Here is a 22,690-nt window from a genome sequence, read left to right as displayed (position 1 = left end):
CAGATCTGGTTTGTTCGGCAGTTTGATGTGGGGTACTACAGAAAGATCTAGCAGTGTTGTGTACCAGGGTTGTCTTGCCCACGTTGGTGCTATTAAAATGAGTTTGAGTTTGTTTTGACTCAATTTGTTTACTAGATAAGGGAGGAGAGGGAGAGGAGGAAAAGCGTAAGCAAATATTCCTGACCAGTTCATCCATAGGGCATTGCCTTGGGATTGCTTGTGTGGGTATCTGGACGCGAAGTTTTGGCATTTTGCGTTCTCTTTTGTTGCAAATAAGTCTATTTGAGGTGTTCCCCAGAGTGTGAAGTAGGTGTTCAGAATTTGTGGGTGGATTTCCCATTCGTGGACTTGCTGGTGATCTCGAGAGAGATTGTCTGCCAGTTGATTCTGGATCCCTGGAATAAACTGTGCTATGAGGCGAATTTGATGGTGGATTGCCCACTTCCATATGTTTTGAGCTAATAAGCTTAACTGCGTTGAATGTGTTCCTCCTTGTTTGTTTAGATAATACATCGTTGTCATGTTGTCTGTTTTGACAAGGATGTATTTGTGGGTTATGATTGGTTGGAAAGCTTTTAGTGCTTGAAAAACTGCTAATAATTCTAGATGATTTATATGCAGTTTTGTTTGATGTATGTTCCATTGTCCTCTTATGTTGTGTTGATTGAGATGTGCTCCCCACCCTGTCATGGAAGCATCTGTTGTTATTACGTACTGTGGCACTGGGTCTTGGAAAGGCCGCCCTTTGTTTAAATTTATACTGTTCCACCATAGAAGCGAGAGGTAAGTTTGGCGGTCTATTAACACCAGATCTAGAAGGTGACCCTGTGCTTGAGACCACTGTGAGGCTAGGCACTGTTGTAAGGGCCTCATGTGCAGTCTTGCGTTTGGGACAATGGCTATGCATGAGGACATCATGCCTAGGAGCTGTAGTATTGTTCTTGCTTGTATTGTTTGATTTGGAGACATGTGTTGAATGACTCTGTTGAAATTGTGAATTCTCTGTGGAGTTGGCGTTGCTACTCCTTTTGTCGTGTCTATTATGGCTCCTAGATATTGCTGTACTTTGCTTGGCTGAATGTTGGATTTTGCAAAGTTGACGGTGAACCCTAGTTTGTAGAGGGTTTGTATGACTTGATTTGTGTGGTTTGAGCATTGTGTGAGCGAACTGGTTTTGATTAGCCAGTCGTCTAGATACGGGAATACATGTATTTGCTGCCTTCTGATGTGTGCAGCGACTACTGCTAGGCATTTTGTGAATACCCTTGGAGCGGTTGTTAAACCGAAAGGCAATACTTTGAATTGGTAATGTATTCCTTTGAATACAAACCTTAGATATTTTCTGTGTGATTGATGTATTGGTATATGGAAATATGCGTCTTTGAGGTCTAGGGTTGTCATGTAGTTGTGTTTTTTGAGCAATGGTAACACTTCTTGTAGTGTGACCATGTGAAAGTGGTCTGATTTGATGAATGTGTTTACTACTCTGAGGTCTAGAATTGGTCTCAGTGTTTTGTCCTTTTTTGGTATCAAGAAGTACAGTGAATAAACTCCTGTGTTTATTTGTGTGCTTGGTACTAATTCTATTGCATTTTTTTGCAGTAGTGCTTGAACTTCTATCTCTAGAAGCTGTGAATGGTGTTTTGATAAATTTTGTGATTTTGGTGGTATGTCTGGAGGGAATTGCAGGAATTCTATGCAATAACCATGTTGGATAATTGCTAGGACCCATGTGTCTGTAGTTATTTCCTCCCATGCTTCGTAATATTGACCTATCCTTCCCCCCACTGGTGTTGTGTGGGGGGGGGGTGAGTGACGTGTGAGTCACTGCTTGTTGGTAGTGGTTTTGGGGCTTTGAAATCTTCCTCTATTCCTAGGGAATTGCCCTCCTCTATACTGGCCCCGAAAGCCTCCCCTGTACTGTCCCTGGTAGGTGGACGGTGCGGACTGTGAGGTACTGGCTTGTGTGGCCTGACCCCGAAACCCTCCTCTAAAAGGTGTTTTGCGGAAGGTGGTATAAGATCCTCTGCTCTGCGGGGAGTAGAGTGCGCCCATGGCCTTGGCAGTGTCAGTGTCCTTTTTGAGCTTTTCTATGGCTGTGTCGACCTCCGGACCGAACAGAAGTTTTTCGTTTACTGGCATGTTAAGTACTGCCTGCTGAATTTCTGGCTTGAATCCAGACGTTCTGAGCCATGCGTGCCTACAGATGGTAACCAACGTATTAATGGTCCTTGCGGCTGTGTCTGCTGCATCCATAGAGGAGCGTATTTGATTGTTGGAAATGTTTTGACCCTCTTCAACAACCTGTTTTGCTCTTTTTTGTAGATCTTTTGGGAGATGTTCAATGAGATGCTGCATCTCATCCCAGTGGGCTCTGTCGTATCGCGCTAGCAGCGCTTGTGAGTTTGCGATGCGCCACTGGTTTGCTGCCTGGACAGCGACCCTCTTCCCGGCTGCATCGAACTTTCTGCTTTCTTTATCTGGGGGAGGTGCATCCCCAGAAGTGTGTGAATTTGCCCATTTTCTGGCAGCCCCTACCACCACAGAATCTGGTGGCAGCTGAGAGGTGATGAATACAGGGTCCGTAGGAGGCGCCTTATACTTTTTGTCCACTCTAGGCGTTACTGCCCTACTTTTAACTGGCTCCTTGAAGATCTCCTTTGCATGGCGTAACATGCCTGGGAGCATAGGCAGGCTTTGGTAGGAGCTGTGGGTGGAGGAGATGGTGTTAAATAAAAAGTCATCCTCTACTTGTTCAGAGTGTAGTTCCACATTATGGAACTGAGCTGCTCTAGCCACCACTTGTGAATAGGCTGTGCTGTCCTCAGGTGGTGATGGCCTAGTTGGGTATGTGTCTGGGCTGTTATCAGACACTGGTGCATCGTACAAGTCCCACGCGTCTTGATCTTGGTCGTCGTGGCTCATGGCGGTGTGAGCTGGCGAATGTGACGGGGTGTAAGTTGGCGAAGCCGGAGTTACAGGTGGAGGCGAGGGAGGAGGTGTTACCGTCTTTGCTGTTTGTTGCTGAGGAGCCTCTCGTGCTACAAACTGAAGTGTTCTCTTTCTTTTGACAGGTGGAAGGGTACTGATCTTTCCTGTCCCCTGCTGAATAAAGATACGCTTTTGCGTGTGATCCACTTCAGTGGATTGCAGTTCCTGTTCGAATCTGTGTCTTTTCATTTGTGAAGACATAGAAAGTTCTTCAGTATAGGAGCCTGAAACTGGGTCTGTTGGTGCTTTTTTCGGCTCCGAAAACCCTGTTGTTTGTTTTTTCGGCTCCGAGGTAACCTTCCTCTTCTTTTGTGCCGAAAAATCTTGGCCTCTATGGTCTTCGGCGCCACTGTCTCGGCGTCGATCCATGTCGACACCGAACTCTCGGTGTCGATGCTTCTCTTTAGCACTCTCTCGGTCCCGAGGAGGCTGCGTGCCGGTGTCTCGACCGGAGTCGGACGATGTCGACACTGAATGGGCCTTTTTCGGTGCCGATTGTTGGTCACCGTGAATTTGGGTTGAGCCATGGCCGGTTGGCAGTGGCGTCCCCTGGGCCTTTTTGCCTTTTTTAATTTCTGATCTCGACGTCTCACTCACAGTTTTTGTATTGTCGAGTTCGTCGGAGTCTGAATCCTGGATGGAAAAGGATTCCTCCTGTTCCTCTTCTGTCTCGAACTGTCGATGCTCCTTTGGCGTGGACGCCATCTGCAGTCTTCTCGCTCGACGGTCGCGCAGAGTTTTTCGGGACCGGAACGCCCGACAGGCCTCACAGGATTCTTCGCTGTGCTCGGGTGACAGGCACAGGTTACAGACCGAGTGTTGGTCCGTATAGGGATATTTGTTGTGGCATTCAGGGCAGAATCGAAACGGGGTCCGTTCCATCGGCGTTGTTCTCCACGCGGTCGGGCCGACTAGGCCCCGACGGTGTGCCGAAATCTACCCCGAAGGGCACCGAAGCGCTTCGATGTTCAATGCGTTGTCGTATGTGTTTATCTCGAACCGGATCGCAACGATACGTCGAAAATCTTCTGTTTTCAGCTATCTTTCCGTTCCGAAACTCGGAGCGACAGGAACACGTCCGAACCCGATGGCGGAAAGAAAACAATCGAAGATGGAGTCGACGCCCATGCGCAATGAGCACAGAAGGAGGAGTCACTCGGTCCAGTGACTCGAAAACACTTCTTCGAAGAAAAACAACTTGTAACACTCCGACCCAACACCAGATGGCGAGCTATGCAGACCATGTGTATCTACAGCGACAGATGCCATCGAACACTTTGTTCCTTTATTTTTTAGAACCAAAAGGATCTTTGTTGCAGGTAAGTACAGTTTCAAGAATGTATCACTTTCAGGTATTAAATGCCATTTGTTTAGAATTCACAGATAAAACAGTTTACAGATAAGTAATACTTTTCGGTTTCAAAAGTGGACACCGTGCAATTTCTCATAGAAAGCAATGCAGTCCCTACGGGGGAAAACTAACAGTACAATTTGCAGATAAGTACTCTAATTACTATCCCAGTCTTCGAGGGTTAAGGTGTCCACAGGGCAAAGTTTAGGTAGACACCAAGAGTGCACCACCAACAACAGGGGGCCGGCCTTGGGGGGGTGTGGGGGGGTGGCCGGCAGCCAATGAGGCTGCAAGCTTAGCGCAGAGCTCTGGGGCTGCGATCGGGGCCCGGCCTTCGTTACCACCGCGCAAAGTTCACCGAACAGTCGGTTAACCGCCGGAATCAACCCCGGTGGACGGCTGGCATCAGAGGAAACCGTGTCCAGGAAGATTCCACCCCCGCAACCGCAGCTGGACGCGAACTCCCCGACGTCCAAGAAAAGACAAAATGGCGACCGCACCCATCGAGGCGGTCGACTGAGGAAAGAGGACAGAAACAGAGGTCCGGAGCTCCCGCGTCGGCCGGAGGCCACCACCGCGGCCTGGGGAGTCCGCCGGAGGAGTTTTGACCCCCAGGCTGATCGAGGAAGTCCGGTGAGTGCGGAAGTGAGCGGGCGGGGGAACCTGTTAATCCCACCCGCACACAGAGAGAGGAGCGGAGTGCGGCTACTGGGGGACGGGGTGAGCGCAACGGCTGGCCCGGCAGACATCCGGGAGCTGTAAAAAGTGCCGGCTGGAACGTGAGGGGCTCTCACCAATTCCCCAACCGAATGTGCTCCCGGATGTAAGAATAAGCACGGCCAAGAGATGCCGCCCGCTACAGGGGGTCCGTCTGCCGGGGCGGGGCGAGCCAGCAAACAGAAAATATTTACTGAAAAACCTTGGATACCCAGGGAAGGCCTAGTGCTCAATGACACTGCCTAAAGTACCTAGATTGGTCCATTTACGTGCCGTAAAACATACACGATCCCAGGCCTAAAAGCGTGCAGAATGTGTGAAATCGCATCCAGAAGACGACACCCCATCCCCCATACAGTGCTGGCCCAGAGGGGAACGGGTCATTGAACACACTTCGCATCCCGACTACCTCTCTCTCTCCTGGGTTTGAGAGGATCCTATAGACGGTGCACGCAAACGGGAAACTCAGAGTGGAAAGGTCTCTCCTCCCCCCTGATTGGAACCTGGGAGAAGAGAGGGAAGCCCAGGGAGTACAAAAAGGATCAGCTGAGCGGAGTCCGGTGACTCGGACCCATCCAGTAGTTTGGGCATACAACTCATCCCTCCCACTCACAGTAATGTTTTAAACATGGGGAAAACTAAAAAACATGAAAACCAAAGTCAAACGGAGTCCGCAAATGTGAAACACCCTACTCAACCCACCAACCTAGCCAGCACAGACAATTTGACTCCTCAAGAAACAACGCTGGACACGATCCTCCTAGCCATTAAAGAATCCCATGAAGCACTTGAACTAAAAATTGACAATCTGTCGTTGGACCTCTCACTGTTACGAGATGACCACCGTAAACTGAAAGAGAGAGTGGGGACGAACGAAAAATCTCTTCTGCAGTATCCGTAGCACAACAAACAGCATCTAAGGAAATAACACATATCACTGCCCGAATTAAAACTTTAGAAACCAGAGCTGAAGATGCAGGAAACCGAGTAAGGAGGAACAATCTCAGACTTATTGGGGTACCGGAAGGTTCGGAATCCTCAGCAGACAGCACAGAATCCTTTTTGGAAAATTGGATTAGGAACACAGTGGCCCCTGAGGGCCTTTTGGCCTACTTTGCAATAGAAAGAGCAAATGGGATACCCAGCAGGGCACCTCCGCCGCGAGCTAGACCACGCCCTATCATAACAAAACTGCAGCATTACAAAGACAGAGACTATATACTCTTACAATCACGGCATCTAGGCGAAACTTTATGTAACAACCAACGGGTCATGATCTTCCCGGATTCCACGAAAGAAACCCAGGCACAAAGAGCCTCCTTCCACGAAAATAAACGTACTCTACGAGAAAATGGGATAAAATATGCTCAGAATAGAACATGAAGGGAAAACGCATTTCTTCTTGTCGCCGCATCTGGTGGGGGAGTGGCTGGAATCTCTGAACTTGACCGCCTCGCCCCCCCTCTCCCCCCCCCCCCCCCCGGATTCCCCCGCAAGCCGGGGAAGAAACACACAGATTCTCTAGGCGGGTTACGGAGGCGGCCCCCCCCAAAACATCAATCACTCCTGGAGATGCGAGACGCCGTGGATGCAGCTGTTGCCCTGAGCGGGGGACCTGCCATAGACCTCGGACTTCTGGCAGCCTCTCGGACCTTGATTCTAGCTGCGGGGGCTCTTCGATATCCTCGCGGGACACTACTACCAGCTTGCCCAAAATAACACCAGGAAACTCAGAAGAAATTATATGATCTTACTATGTGCAGACCGATCTGTCCGTGAGTACTTAAGCAAAATCAATTAACTTTGACTGTGGTCCCAGTACAACTCTCGCCCCGGAGAATTGTTAAAAATTTGCGACAAAAGCGGATATTATAAAGAAATGATCATGATGCGGCCGGGCCCCGGGAACGGTTCGGGCCACGTGCTCTCGGCCCCTGACACGCCACCCACCTATAGGATATTATAATAGGAATGTTAACAGTTTGGACGGGAAGAGTTTTAGTTGCCGGTCCTGGGGAATGGGAGTTGGGGTATAGGTTAGTTCAATTAGTTTCAGGGGGACATCGTGCACTGAGTCCAAGAGCGTTACATAATTCTCGATCTAGACATTCGACAGGTAGTTGTAACAACAAATTGCCCTTGGGACCTTCCCCTAATAGCAGCCAACAACCATCAAATCAAGGCTATGACCTCAAAATACAAATTAATAACCTGGAACATCAGGGGGTTAAATAATATATCCAAGCGATATAAGGTGTATAACTACCTTAAACGCAGGTGAGCACACATAGCCATATTGCAAGAATGAAAATGTCACTTACCCAGTGTACATCTGTTCGTGGCATTAGTCGCTGCAGATTCACATGTTGTGCATAGCCCGCCATCTGGTGTTGGGTCGGAGTGTTACAAGTTGTTTTTCTTCGAAGAAGTCTTTCGAGTCACAAGACCGAGGGACTCCTCCTCCTTTGCTTCCATTGCGCATGGGCGTCGACTCCATCTTCGATTGTTTTCCCCGCAGAGGGTGAGGTAGGAGTTGTGTGTGTTAGTAATAGTGCCCATGCAATGGAGTGAATAAGTATGTACCAGTTAAGGTTTAAGTAATATATTTACAAAGTGTACAAAGTTGAAGATAACTTCCAAACGGCTACAGGCTCCCGGGGAGGCGGGTGGGCACATGTGAATCTGCAGCGACTAATGCCACGAACAGATGTACACTGGGTAAGTGACATTTTCAGTTCGATGGCATGTGTAGCTGCAGATACACATGTTGTGCATAGACTAGTAAGCAGTTATCTCCCCAAAAGCGGTGGCTAAGCCTGTAGGAGTGGAAGTAGTCTGAAATAGAGTTCTTAGTACGGCTTGACCTACTGTGGCTTGTTGTGCGGATAGCACGTCTACACAGTAGTGCTTAGTAAATGTGTGAGGCGTAGACCATGTGGCTGCCTTACATATCTCGTGCATTGGAATATTCCCTAGGAAGGCCATGCTAGCGCCTTTCTTTCGGGTTGAGTGTGCCCTTGGTGTAATGGGCAGCTCCCTTTTGGCTTTAAGGTAGCAGATTTGGATGCATTTAACTATCCATCTGGCTATACCCTGTTTTGATATTGGGTTTCCTGTATGAGGTTTTTGGAATGCAATAAACAGTTGTTTTGTTTTTCTGATTTGTTTTGTTCTGTCAATGTAGTACATTAGTGCTCTTCTGATGTCTAATGTATGTAGTGCCCTTTCAGCTACCGAGTCTGGCTGCGGGAAGAACACTGGTAGTTCTACCGTTTGATTTAAGTGGAACGGTGAAATAACCTTTGGTAGAAATTTTGGATTGGTTCTTAGGACTACCTTATTTTTGTGTATTTGGATATAAGGTTCTTGTATTGTAAATGCCTGAATTTCACTTACTCTTCTTAGAGATGTGATGGCGATGAGAAATGCAACTTTCCAGGTTAGGAATTGTATTTCGCAAGAATGCATGGGTTCAAAAGGTGGACCCATGAGTCTCGTTAAGACGATGTTGAGGTCCCATGAAGGAACGGGTGGTGTACTTGGTGGTATAATTCTTTTGAGGCCTTCCATAAACGCTTTAATGACAGGTATCCTAAATAGTGAAGTTGAATGGGTAATCTGCAGGTATGCAGATATTGCTGCGAGGTGTATTTTAATGGAAGAGAAGGCCAGGTTTGATTTTTGTAAGTGTAGTAAGTAACCCACTACATCCTTTGGAGATGCGTGTAATGGTTGAATTTGATTATTATGGCAGTAGCAAACAAACCTTTTCCATTTGCTTGCATAGCAGTGTCTAGTGGATGGTCTTCTAGCTTGCTTTATGACTTCCATACATTCTTGGGTGAGGTTTAAGTGTCCGAATTCTAGGATTTCAGGAGCCAGATTGCTAGATTCAGCGATGCTGGGTTTGGATGCCTGATCTGTTGTTTGTGTTGTGTTAACAGATCTGGCCTGTTGGGTAACTTGACGTGGGGTACTACTGATAGGTCTAGCAGTGTTGTGTACCATGGTTGCCTCGCCCATGTTGGTGCTATCAGTATGAGTTTGAGTTTGTTTTGACTCAATTTGTTTACTAGATATGGAAGGAGAGGGAGAGGGGGAAAAGCGTACACAAATATCCCTGACCAGTTCATCCATAGGGCATTGCCTTGGGACTGCCTGTGTGGGTATCTGGATGCGAAGTTTTGGCATTTTGCGTTCTCCTTTGTTGCAAATAAGTCTATTTGAGGTGTTCCCCAAATTTTGAAGTAAGTGTTTAGAATTTGGGGTGAATTTCCCATTCGTGGACCTGTTGGTGATCTCGAGAGAGATTGTCTGCAAGTTGATTCTGGATTCCCGGAATAAACTGTGCTATTAGGCGAATGTGGTTGTGAATTGCCCATTGCCATATTTTTTGTGCCAGGAGGCACAGCTGTGTCGAGTGTGTCCCCCCCCTGTTTGTTTAGATAATACATTGTTGTCATGTTGTCTGTTTTGACAAGAATGTACTTGTGGGTTATGATGGGTTGGAATGCTTTTAACGCTAGGAAAACTGCTAGCAGTTCGAGGTGATTTATATGCAGCTTTGTTTGATGTCCGTCCCATTGTCCTTGGATGCTGTGTTGATTGAGGTGTGCTCCCCACCCTGTCATGGAAGCATCTGTTGTTATCACGTATTGTGGCACTGGGTCTTGGAAAGGCCGCCCTTTGTTTAAATTTATACTGTTCCACCATAGAAGCGAGATGTATGTTTGGCGGTCTATCAACACCAGATCTAGAAGGTGACCCTGTGCTTGTGACCATTGTGATGCTAGGCACTGTTGTAAGGGCCTCATGTGCAGTCTTGCATTCGGGACAATGGCTATGCATGAGGACATCATGCCTAGGAGTTGTAATACCGTCTTTGCCTCTATTTTTTGTGTTGGATACATGGTTTGTATAACTTTTTGGAAATTTTGAACCCTTTGTGGACTTGGAGTGGCTATTCCCCTTGTTGTGTCTATTGTTGCTTCTAGGTATTGCTGTACTTTGCACGGCAGAACGCGTGATTTCGCATAGTTGACGGAGAAACCGAGTTTGTAGAGGGTTTGTATGACCTGATCTGTGTGGTGTGAACACTTTGTCAGTGAGTTGGTCTTGATTAGCCAATCGTCTAGATACGGGAATACGTGTATTTGCTGCCTTCTGATGTGTTCAGCTACTACTGCTAGGCATTTTGTAAAGACTCTTGGTACGGTTGTTATACCGAACGGCAATACTTTGAATTGGTAATGTATTCCTTTGAATACGAACCTTAGGTATTTCCTGTGCGAGGGATGTACTGGTATGTGGAAATATGCGTCTTTGAGATCTAAGGTTGTCATGTAGTCTTGTTGCTTTAGCAATGGTAACACTTCTTGTAGCGTGACCATGTGAAAGTGTTCTGATTTGATGTAGGTGTTTAGTGTTCTGAGATCTAGGATTGGTCTCAGTGTTTTGTCCTTTTTTGGTATTAGAAAGTACAGTGAGTAAACTCCAGTGTTTATTTGTGTACCTGGTACTATTTCTATTGCGTTCTTTTGCAGTAATGCTTGAACTTCTATTTCCAGAAGGTCTGAATGCTGTTTTGATATATTCTGTGTTTTTGGTGGTATATTTGGAGGGATTTGGAGAAAATCTATGCAATAACCATGTTGGATAATTGCTAAGACCCAAGTGTCTGTTGTTATTTCCTCCCAAGATTGGTAATACTGACTTATTCTTCCCCCCACTGGTGTTGTGTGGAGGGGATGAGTGACCTGTGAGTCACTGTTTGGTTGCAGGTGTTTTTGGGCTTTGAAATCTTCCCCTGTTTCTAGGGAATTGTCCTCCTCTGTACTGGCCCCGAAAGCCTCCCCTTTGGTACTGTCCCTGGTAGGTAGATGGTGTTGAGTGTGAGGTACTGGCTTGTGTGGCCTGACCCCGAAACCCCCCTCTGAAGGTTGTTTTGCGGAAGGTGCCGAAAGTGCCTCTGCCCTGCGGGGAATAGAGTGCGCCCATGGCCTTGGCAGTGTCAGTGTCCTTTTTTAGCTTCTCAATTGCCGTGTCCACTTCAGGTCCGAACAATTGTTGCTCATTGAATGGCATATTGAGCACCGCTTGCTGTATCTCCGGTTTAAAGCCAGATGTTCGTAACCACGCGTGCCTTCTTATGGTTACTGCTGTGTTAATTGTTCTTGCAGCTGTGTTAGCTGCATCCATAGAGGAGCGTATTTGGTTATTGGAGATATTTTGTCCCTCCTCAACCACCTGTTTCGCCCTTTTTTGTAAATCCTTGAGTAGATGCTCGATGAGGTGCTGCATCTCGTCCCAATGGGCTCTATCATATCGCGCTAGGAGCGCTTGAGAGTTAGCGATGCGCCACTGGTTTGCAGCTTGTACTGCGACCCTTTTTCCGGCTGCGTCAAACTTGCGGCTTTCTTTATCCGGAGGTGGTGCATCGCCTGACGTGTGAGAGTTGGCTCTCTTGCGAGCTGCCCCTACTACAACCGAATCTGGTGGGAGTTGAGAGGTGATGAAAGCAGGGTCTGTGGGCGGTGCTTTGTATTTCTTTTCCACCCTTGGTGTTATTGCTCTACTCTTGACAGGCTCTTTGAAGATTTGCTTTGCGTGCCTTAGCATTCCTGGGAGCATAGGCAGGCTCTGGTAGGTGCTATGGGTGGAGGAGAGGGTGTTGAAAAGGAAGTCATCCTCGACAGGTTCCGAGTGTAGCGACACGTTATGGAACTCTGCTGCCCTAGCTACCACCTGTGAATACGCTGTGCTGTCCTCTGGTGGTGAGGGCTTGGTAGGATACGCCTCCGGACTGTTGTCTGACACTGGGGCGTCGTATAGGTCCCAAGCGTCCTGGTCATCTTGGCTCATGGTGGTGTGAGCCGGTGAGTGTGACGGAGTCTGTGCAGGTGATTATGTAAGTTACAGGTGGAGGAGAGGGTGGCGGAGTTACCTTCTTCACCACTTTTGTTTGTGGTGCTTGTTCCTGTATTTGGAACTCAAGTCTCCTTTTTCTCCTAATAGGGGGAAGGGTGCTGATCTTCCCTGTTCCACTCTGTATAAAGATCCACTTTTGAGTGTGGTCTACTTCAGTGGACTGTAACTCTTCCTCGAATCTATGTTTGCGCAATTGAGAGGACAGTGATTGCTCCTCTGAATATGAGCTGGTTGTTGGCTCGGTTGCCGGTCGTTTCGGCACCGAAACTATGTCCTTACTCGTTTTCGGCTCCGAGGCGTCTTTTCTCTTTTTTGGAGTCGAAACTTCTCGGCGTCGAACCTCCTCGGTGCCGCTGTCTCTGCGTCGAGCAGCTTCGGCTCCGATGTCTCGGCGTCGATCTTTGTCGGCAGCACTTTCTCGGTCCCGAGATTGCTGCGTGCCTGTGTCTCGACCCGAGTCGGACGATCTCGGCACTAGTTCGGCCTTTTTCGGTGCCGATGGGCGGTCACCGACTTTATGGGTTGAGCCATGGCCTGTTGGCAGTGGCGTCCCCTGGGCCTTGTCTGTTTTCTTGTGTGCTAGCTTCGACGTCTTACTCACTGTTTCGTGGACGTCGAATTCCTCCGAGTCCGATTCATGGATAGAGAAGGCTTCCTCTTCTTCTCCTTGTGCCTCGAACTCACGGTGTCCTGTCGGCGTGGACGCCATCTGTAATCTTCTGGCTCGCCGGTCACGGAGCGTTTTTCGGGATCGAAACGCGCGACAGGCCTCACAAGTTTCTTCCTTGTGCTCGGGCGACAGGCACAGGTTACAGACCAAATGTTGGTCTGTATATGGGTATTTGTTGTGGCATTTAGGGCAGAATCGGAACGGGGTCCGTTCCATGAGCCTCGATGTTACACGCGGTCGGGCCGACCAGGCCCCGACGGGGGATCGAAATTACCCCGAAGGGCTACCGGAGCTCTTCACGATTCGATTCGGTGTCGATTCTATCTAATCCGATCCCGAACGCAACAATACTGACGTAATTTTCCGAATTTCTAACTATCTTTCCGATGGCGGAAAGAAAACAATCGAAGATGGAGTCGACGCCCATGCGCAATGGAAGCAAAGGAGGAGGAGTCCCTCGGTCTCGTGACTCGAAAGACTTCTTCGAAGAAAAACAACTTGTAACACTCCGACCCAACACCAGATGGCGGGCTATGCACAACATGTGTATCTGCAGCTACACATGCCATCGAACACTCACTTACTTGAGCAGGAGGTTATGGCACTTAGGAAAAGGTGGAGAGGCCAAATATTCGCAACTTACTATTCAGCATTTGCAAGAGGAGTGCTGGTTTGGGTGCGCCCTGGCGTTCCATTCCAGGCTCTACACACAATCTTAGATAAAGGTGGAAGGTATGTTGTGATCATGGGAAGACTGGATGGGGGGAAATAACCATAGGGGGCCATACGCCCCGAATCAGGATCAAAATAAATTATTTGACAAACTGTCTCGGGAACTAGGTCTGACTCTGGCGAGCCCGAAAGTGATAGGCGGGGACTTTAATTGCATAGCTGATATTAATATGGATAGATCGCACCCTCCCCTTTCACAAACACAAACTCTAAAAACTGCTAAAGCCTTTTCAGAATGGCAACAACACTGGCAAATAAGAGACTGCTGGAGACACCTTAACCCACATAATAGAGAATATTCCTTCTACTCGACAGTACATGACCTACACGTGAGGCTAGACACAGTACTAGTATCCCCGGAGCTACAAACTACTGTGGTGTCAGCCGAGTATTTGGGCCGTACCATCTCAGATCATAATCCTCTACTGGTTTCACTGGTGTGGAATAGAGAAAGTCCGGTGATCCCTACTTGGCGACTTGGGAGAGAGGCACTAGAGGACGAGGCTTTCAAACACTTCCTTCACAATAGTATCAAAGACTATTTCAAACTAAACACAGAAACAGCATCCTCTAGATCAATAGAATGGGAATCCTTTAAAATAGGAACCAGAGGCAACTGTATTGGGGAAAGTGTAGGAGTATGTAGATCTATTGAATCTGAGCTTAAAAAACTTGAAGATTCCCTAAGAGACACCGAACGTAAGCATCCCACTCACCCTGAACTGGCCCCCCTTTTGCAGGAAACTAAAACAAAAATAGTCGAAGAGAACATTAGGCTCTCTCGCTTCGACTATAAACAGTACTTAAGTAGACAACACGCCGAAGGGGACAAAGCAAGCGCCCTTCTGGCATGGCTAGCCAAACCCTCTAAACAACAAACTATCATACTCGAAATTGAGAAAGGGCCAGGTGACAGAGTACTAGGCCAAAAAGAAATCAACACTTGCTTCTTCGAATACTACTACTCCCTATATGCATCCCCTACCAACTCAATCAATATCTCCCAGATTATGGAGTTAGAAGCACTTGCTCTCCCAAAACTAGGAGTCGAAGAAAGCGCGACCCTAGCTGCCCCTATAACAATAGCTAAAATCAAAACGGCAATACAGGGCATGGCAAAGGGTAAAGTACCGGGAGCAGACGGACTCCCTTCAGAGTTTTACCAACTATATCAGGATACACTAGCTCCAAAACTCTGCACACTATATACAGAAGCGTGGCATAATAACAGATTACCCCAATCTACTAACGAGGCCATAATGATCTCCTTACTAATACCGGAAAAACCACCTACGGATGTTCGGTCATACCGACCTCTATCTATGTTGAACCTAGATTACAAAATATTAAGCCGGATATTAGCCAATAGACTTTTACCCCTCATGACCTCATTGATTCACCAGGACCAGTCAGGTTTCATACCAATACGCAGTACAGCACAAAACATTAGACGCTTAATCTCAGTACTTCACTCCGTGCCTTCTACCATACCTCATGCAGCAATAATCTCAATAGACACAGAAAAAGCCTTTGATAGCTTAAGATGGGACTACCTAGAGCAAGTTATGTTAAAACTGGGACTAGGAGAAGGTTTCACTCGCTGGACGAAACTATTATACACAAACCCCACAGCAAGAGTACGCACAGGCAGCATTTTCTCTGAGCCTTTCACAGTGGGAAGAGGGACCAGACAAGGCTGCCCACTCTCCCCTCTTTTATTCACTATAGCGGTAGAACCCCTTGCGCAAACAGCAAGATCCAAAAAGTATTTTGAGGGCATCCCTATTAATAACTGGACACACCGTCGCCCTCTACGCAGATGACATGCTACTTTTTCTTAAGAACCTATATATGGATCTACCAGGGGCGATAGATATGCTAAAAAACTTCGGGACAGCCTCGGGACTCCGGATTAACTGGAGAAAATCCTCCATTTTCCCGGTGTTCAAAGGCACCCCGAGACCCTCTGACACTAGGGGTTTAGACTTGCTGGAGGGGAACATACATGGAGCAATTAGGGGAATTAAAGCTAGTATGCTCTTTTGGAGCACTCTACCACTAACGATCTCGGGGAGAGTTGCTCTGCTTGAAATGATAGTATTACCCAGACTATTATATTATTTCTCCACACTCCCACTCATAATTCCGAAGTCAGTATTCAAGAACTTAGATTCTATAATTGCAAGCTTCGTATGGGGACCTAACAGACACAGAATAGCACTCCACACTCTTCAAAGACCTACCATAGAGGGAGGCTTAGCCGCCCCTAACATAGAAATCGACTATTGGGCGGGACAAGTACAATGGTTGGCAAAATTGATTAATAAACCTCCAGTCGCAACAGATTAACAGATACCATTAAATTGTCCACTAGAAAAAATCTTTCATATTGTATTGAACCCCAGAAAACCAAAAGAGCCACTCCCGTTGGAGTGGGAAGCGACAAGACACTGCTGGGATCACTACTTAAAACGCTCTCATACAAAGACTCCCTATGCAACTGAAATCCCTGTGGAGTCATTCAATTGCCTCCCAGGAATTCAAATCACCAAACACGACAACAAATTAGTCCCATATAATATATTGAAACTGGGTGACTTATTTCTTAATGGAAAACTTTGCTCTTATGTAGAGCTGCAAGATCGATTCGCACTCCCACCCGGACTGTTCCTCACTCACAGCGCCCTCACTAGAACCATTCAAAAACTGTGGGGCGCAGGACCCTGTGAGCCCCCGATCCACAGGGGTTGCAGCCTCCTCTGCTCTATAGGAGACCAAAGGGGGATAATTTCAGGGGTATATAAATTCATACAGAACAGCACTTGCACCCACTAAATAAACTCAAGGATAAATGGCAGAAAGATCTTGACACCACATTACAAGATACCCAATGGGCTAGAATCACATCCCATGTCTATGCAGTATCTAGGAACGCAAGATTTAAACTGATAAATTTGTATATTTATCATAGAGCCTATTTAACCCCCCAAATGATAACCAAAATATATAACACAAATAACTCCTGTTGCCCGCGATGCGCTGAACTAGCAGCAGACCTAATGCACATGCTATGGAACTGCCCTCAAGTTAACCCGTTCTGGATAGAAGTATTCAAGAAAATAGCTATCTGCACTGAAAGACCACTATCGCCAACCCCAATAGCAGCAATTTTGGGGGATTTCCCTCGCCCATCGACACATAAAATCTCAAACAAATTCACAGACCTAGCACTGATTTTAGCGAAGAGAGAGAGATAACCTCACATTGGAAAGACCCAGGTGGTCCGCTAGTAAATAGATGGCATGATGCATTGGTAAAATGGGCTGAAACAGAGGGCTCAGTGTTACTGAAAGAAGCATTACGGGGCCAAAGACCCAGAGAAAATGCCACTCAATGGGACTCATTGCTGGAAAACTTAAAGACTATAGATGCCCCATCCACGGAGGAAGACAATTCAACATCGGACTCGGACCCCGAACAGATAGCTACAACTACTTCATAAAATATCTCGGAACAACGCTCTACCTCTTGACTTTAGAGATATGTCGTAATAAGATCCTTATTTGATGTAATTAGTGCACGAAGGGGGGCGGGAGGGGTTCTGTAGCTGGGGAATATCTTAAAATGTTTATGATTCATGTTATTACCTTTATAAAAGCAATAAAAGATATATATAAAAAAAAAACAGGGGGCCGGCCGGGTGCAGAAGTCAAAGTTGGCATTGGGAGTCCCATGGAAACCATTAGAGGAAGGTGGTGCTCAGAAAGAAACTGGGGAGAGGGGGGAGAAGAAATCCGAAGAGCAAGGTGTCGGAAAGTGCTGTCTTTCTGACATAGTTGCCCCCACTTTTTGCCTGATGTCAGTGTGTTTTGCCTGTAGTTCACTGAGTCCTGCTAAGCAGGACCCCAGTGATTGTGCTCTCTCTCCCCTAAATGTAGTAATGGGTTACTTTTCACACCCACAATTGGCATACTAGTGCACACATGTAAGTCCCTTGCATATAGTACCTAGGTACCCAGGGCATTGGAACACCAGGGGTGCCCTATGGGCTTCAGCATGAATTATGCTACCCATCGGAGCCCATGCAAACTGACTGCAGGCCTGCCATTGCTGCCTGTGTGAAAGGGTGCATGTACCCTTTTCACTGCCAAACCTAACCACTACATTTAGACATTATAAGTCACACCTTTGGTAGGCCCTTCAGCCCAACGGCAGGGTGCATGCCTCTAAGTATGAGGGTTCTCCTGCATGAACAGGGTACCCCTGCAGACCCCAGGCCAATACCTAAACTCTGCAGGTGCGTGGAAGCCATCTTAAGGTATGTAGTGGACACTGGCCAGCACAATGGACTACCACTCGTGTTGGCCAGTGTCCACTACATAATGGCTACTCCAAAAACATTTTGGAATCATGCAATTACACTGATTCCAGTGCTAGATGCATGATACCATGTGTTCTGGGGGTTCCCTAGATCAGTGGTTGCCAACCTGAGGTCCGGGGACCCCTGGGGGTCCACGAAGCCTCCTCAGGGGGTCCGCAACTGCTTAGAAAATGAAACAATATTAACAGATTAGGTCCCCAGCTTTCAGTAATGACTCAGTAGAGGGGTCTCTGGATTCCAATAATGATTCAATGGGGGGCCCCGGTTTCCAGTAATAATAAACTAGAGGTCCACAGAAGTCAAAAGGTTGGGAACCACTGCCCTAGGAGGTCCCCCAGTTCTTCATGTGATGCCTTACTGGGGTCTAGCTGCCAGCCCACACTGCTGCTAACCCCAGACACTCTTCTGCCCTCCTGCTGGCGAGCCAGACTCAGGCCAGAGGAGCAGAACAAAGGATTTCCTGCAAGGGAGAGGTGTGACTACCTCGCCCTGTGCATTAGGTGTATAAGGGCTGGGATGGTTTGGCCTCTGAGCGCCACCAGACTGTACTGAAGGGCACATTTGGTGCCCTTCCTGCATAATCCGGATTACACCAGTTCAGGAACCACCAGTTCCCACTCTGGCGCAAAACTACACAAAGGACATGGAAGTGACCACCCCCGTCCAGCTGCTCACTTAGATAGGTGCCCAGAGCTCCTCCAGGTGGCCACTTGATTCTCTGCCATTTTGAAAACAAGATGTGTAGAGGCCCCTGTGAGCATCTGGTTGTTTAGGTCAGGTAGATGACGTCCCTGACCACCTCTGATAGGTTGGTCATTGCAGAGAGTGACCAACCCCTATTAGAGTTATTCAAGAGCTCCCTTGTGGGTGGGTCCTCGGATTCGTCAAGCAAGACTCTTCAAGGATCTCTCTGCAAGACATCTTCTTCCCCGGGCCTCTGGAACCGCTGCTGGTCTTCGCTGGAACCGAACAAGTCTGCTACTGATGGGAAGTCTCCCATTGCAACATTGTTTCTCTGGATCCTGCAAGAATTCTCCAACATCCAAGGCTGTGCATCCTCAGGGTCACAAGGACTCTGCACCAGAAAGCACAAAGGAATCTCCCTTGGAGTGAAGGAGTCACTCCACTGCATCCGCAGGCACCTCAAGACGCGGACCGGCTGGTGGGCTCTGCTGTCCATGGACGTCTAAGGATCCTGATTCACGGGTGGTGAGTCCGTGGCCTCCTCTGGGTCCTGCTTGTCTTCTATCCAACTTGGGAGACTGGGGGTCCTTGCTCCTGCCACTGGACTGCCATCCCCTGTGCACCGCAGCTGTTGCACTTGCCAAGGCTTGTTGATTATTCCTTAAGGAGAACTTCAGGCACCCTGAAGCCCCAGCTTCCAGCACTCTGCAATCTGAAAGTTAGCACCTGTCCTGCAACTCGTGAGATGTGGGACTTCTGTTTTGTCGTTCTAGTCAGGCCTCCTTGTGACTCCCTGTGTCTGTCACCTGTGGGTCACTCGTGGGAGCTCCATCGACTTCTGTTGGCCTTCCTGTGTGCTGAGGGCCAGCTCTGACTCCCCCTACTGGGTAGAGTCTCCCAGACCTTGCTGGGCCCCAAAACTTTGCAAATTCCTTTTCGACTCCTGTTCTCCCATTTGCCTTTGCCAGTGCTTGTTGGTGACCTGGCTGGTCACTAACTCTCCTGCAAAACAGCGACCAACGGGACAGCTCGTAGGCGACTCCTGGGATCTTCTGCAGCTCCTGGATGCAGTAGCTGGACTTCTTCTTCCACATACTTGCAGGAACTTTATTTTCAGGAGGGTGGGCATTGCGACCTGCACCACCTCCAAGGGTGCTGGACTCTGTGCCCTTCCTCTGCAGGTCACCCACGTCCGGAATCTGTCCCTGGGTACCACTAGCCTTGTCCACGGGTTGCGACAGCAGCTGGACAATCTGAGGCATCCACGGTCTTCAGAGAGTCCCTTCTCTCCTCTGCATCCAGGTCCCTGGTGTAGGTACTTCTGTCTTCTGGGTATCTTAGGGTATGGGCACTCTCCCTCCATCCTCTTACCTGCTAGTTCCCTCTGGGTCCACTGGAAAGGGTCCTGAATTCCACAAACTCCAACCACTACTCTGTGTTAGTCTAACTAATTTACTCCTGGTTGCTGGGGTCACTTACTATACTTACCTCTTCCTAACTGTCCCAGCTCCTAGCTAACCACCACACTTACCTTGGGTGGAGTCACTCTTTCACATTCCACATTTTTTTAATATGGTTTGGCCCTCCCCTAGGGCACTGTATATTTCTATGCTATTTCTGATGTTTAATTATGTGTATATTGGATGCAATATCTCCAAAGAGAGATACACCAATGTCAGTTTAGTAGTAGTGCTGTAATGAAATATCCTTTATTTTTGCAACACCTGTGTGGTTCTTTGTTGTGACTAAGTTATTGTCTGACTACTGTGGTATTGCAAGTGCTTTACATTCCTCCTGGATAAGCTTAAGCTGCTCGCCCTAGTTACCCCTAGAGAGCTTCTGTTATCTGAACAACTATTCACTATAACTAAGAGCTACCTGGCCTCAGTATAGGGTGCCACAACATAGGTGTACACCATAAACGTAGCCAGCAGAGCTGTGCCTAAATACTAGATTTAGGGGTGTTACAGGGAGCAGAGGACAGTAGTCAATTGGGGTGGGAGCACATTCCTAACCCTATTGGCCAACACCCACCGATGCAAGATGAAGGATTCTTCCAGGAGGGGTTCACCTCAGCTCTGGACACCCTAGGGGTGGTCCCAGCTGGGGTGGACACTCCTCCTGGTTGTTTCCTAATTTTCTCACTGGACCAAAAGTGGGGCCTGGTCCGGGGGCAGGCACCTCCACTAGCTGGAGTGCCCTGGGGCAGTATAACAGGAGGCAGGAGCCTTTGAGGCACACCGCCAAGTGTTGCAGTTCCTACAGGTCAGAGGCGTGAAACACCTACACCCAGAACAGGCTTTGTTCCTAACCCCAGAGAGCACAAAGGCTCTCACCCCATGGGGGTCAGAGACTTGTCTGTTAGTGGCAGGCTGGCAAAGACCGGTCAGCCTTGCACTAAAGGGGTGGCTGAAATACAGGGGGCATTCCAAGGATGTCCTCTGTGTGCATTTTTCAATAAATCCAACACTGGCATCAGTGTGGGTTTATTGAGCTGAGAAGTTTGATACCAAACGTCCCAGTCTTCAATGAAGCAATCATGGAGCTGAGGAGTTTGTAATTACAAACTCCCAGCCCATGTACTCAATAAGGCCATACTGCACTTACAGTGTCTAACAATGGACTTAGACACTGTAGGAGCATACTGCTCATGCAGCTATGCCCTCACCTGTAGTATAGTGTACCCTGCCTTAGGGCTGTAAGGCCTGCTAGTGGGGTGACTTACCTATGACACAGGCAGTGGTTTGTGGACATGGCACCCAGAGAGGGACGCCATGTTGACTTTACCTTTTTCTCCCCACCAGCACACACAAGCTGCAATGGCAGTGTGCGTGTGTCTGGTGAGGGGTCACTTAAGAGTGGCATAATACATGCTACAGCCCTTAGGGACCCTTTCTGGCCACAGGGCCCTTGGTACTACTGTTACCTGTCACAAGGGACAGCTTTGTGCCAGCGATGTGCCAATTTTGGAAGCAATGGTACAGTTCAGGCAAAGAACGCTGGTGCTGGGCGTGGTTAGCAGGATCCCAGCACACACCCAGTCAAGTTAGCATCAGATATTAGGAAAAACGTGTGTGGGGGGTGTAACCATGCCAAAGGGGGCACTTTCCTACATAATCTGTCATTCAACATTGGTGCCATTTGGAAAAAAAACGTAAAAGTAATACCCTCCATAGGAAATCAGGTCTACTTTGCTTTAAAAATCAAAACAATCAGATTCTATGTAAAATCCCCCAAATGGTTTGATAAAGCTAAGAGATCACAGACTCGACAGTCTGAATGTTTTCCTTCTGTTGAACAAATCATAGCGGGTTACTCAAACCTCAAAGCAATCTGAATCCCTTTGGCAAGATCACTATCCAAGAACTCAGTAGAAAAAGAAATATGAAGAGGTGCCAAACAGGAATAGTTTCATTGTGCTTCTCAGCACTATAACAAGGGTTTTGAAATTAGTCAAACTTTAAGTCGAAGCTACGGGGCTGCTTTTGATGTTCAACAAACTCTAAAATAGTTTTTATTTGAACTACTACCAGAAGGCAGGATAATAATTAGCAATAGAATATAGGACAAATTTGTCGTGTGGCTTCGTTCAAGATTTAAATCCTGGAAATTTTACCATTCACCCACTTAAATCTTATAGGTTAAGAACTAACCTGTTAATAGAGTCCCACTGGCTATACATTCCAAAACTCTACGCAAGGCATCCCCAGGGCTGAGAGGCCCAGACACGCTGCTTAATGCCTTCTCTACCAGCAACTCCATAGCCTACAAGAAATGGGCAAATGAAAAAATAAAGGTTGGTTGAGAAAGCACAAAAGAGCACCACCCTCCCCCAATCAACATGCACAGATTTGCAGTTCATCCTTCAAGATAATGATACTGGAACAATTAATCTCATCTGCACAATGTAGTTCTTGATGGAAACATAAATGAAACCACAAAATAATTTCCCAGAGAAACAAAATGATCAACCAAACATCACTGAAAACAATTTTTCTGATATTTCTGTTACTGCATCACCAAGCATTTTATTCATATGGGCACTGTTGTCGAAAGTATTAAAGGAACGCAAACAAAATAAATTCCAAGGCAGTTCTGAAGTGATCCTAGCACATGGAATAAAGAGCAATTCAATAGTTATCTTCTACCTCAAATTAGCTTAATGGCACACAAATAAGGCTTCCTTTTTAGTGCAGTCACACCTGGTGCTTCAAGGCCCAATGCCAGAGTTTTGGAT

General features: G+C 47.5%; 1 protein-coding gene across 1 annotated transcript in view; it reads right to left on the bottom strand.

The window, feature by feature from the left end:
- ZFR2 (zinc finger RNA binding protein 2) overlaps nucleotides 1-22,690 on the bottom strand; it is a 641,917-nt gene that overhangs the window by 65,236 nt on the left and 553,991 nt on the right. The window contains exon 17 of the mRNA XM_069216682.1: nucleotides 22,107-22,218. Coding sequence (XP_069072783.1) covers nucleotides 22,107-22,218 — 112 coding nt within the window. The remainder of the gene's footprint in view (nucleotides 1-22,106; nucleotides 22,219-22,690) is intronic.

Source organism: Pleurodeles waltl, chromosome 12 (genome assembly GCF_031143425.1).
Source record: "Pleurodeles waltl isolate 20211129_DDA chromosome 12, aPleWal1.hap1.20221129, whole genome shotgun sequence".
Taxonomy (NCBI): Eukaryota; Metazoa; Chordata; class Amphibia; order Caudata; family Salamandridae; genus Pleurodeles; species Pleurodeles waltl.
Note: the sequence above shows the minus strand (reverse complement) of the source record. Positions and strands in the feature narration are given on the sequence as shown.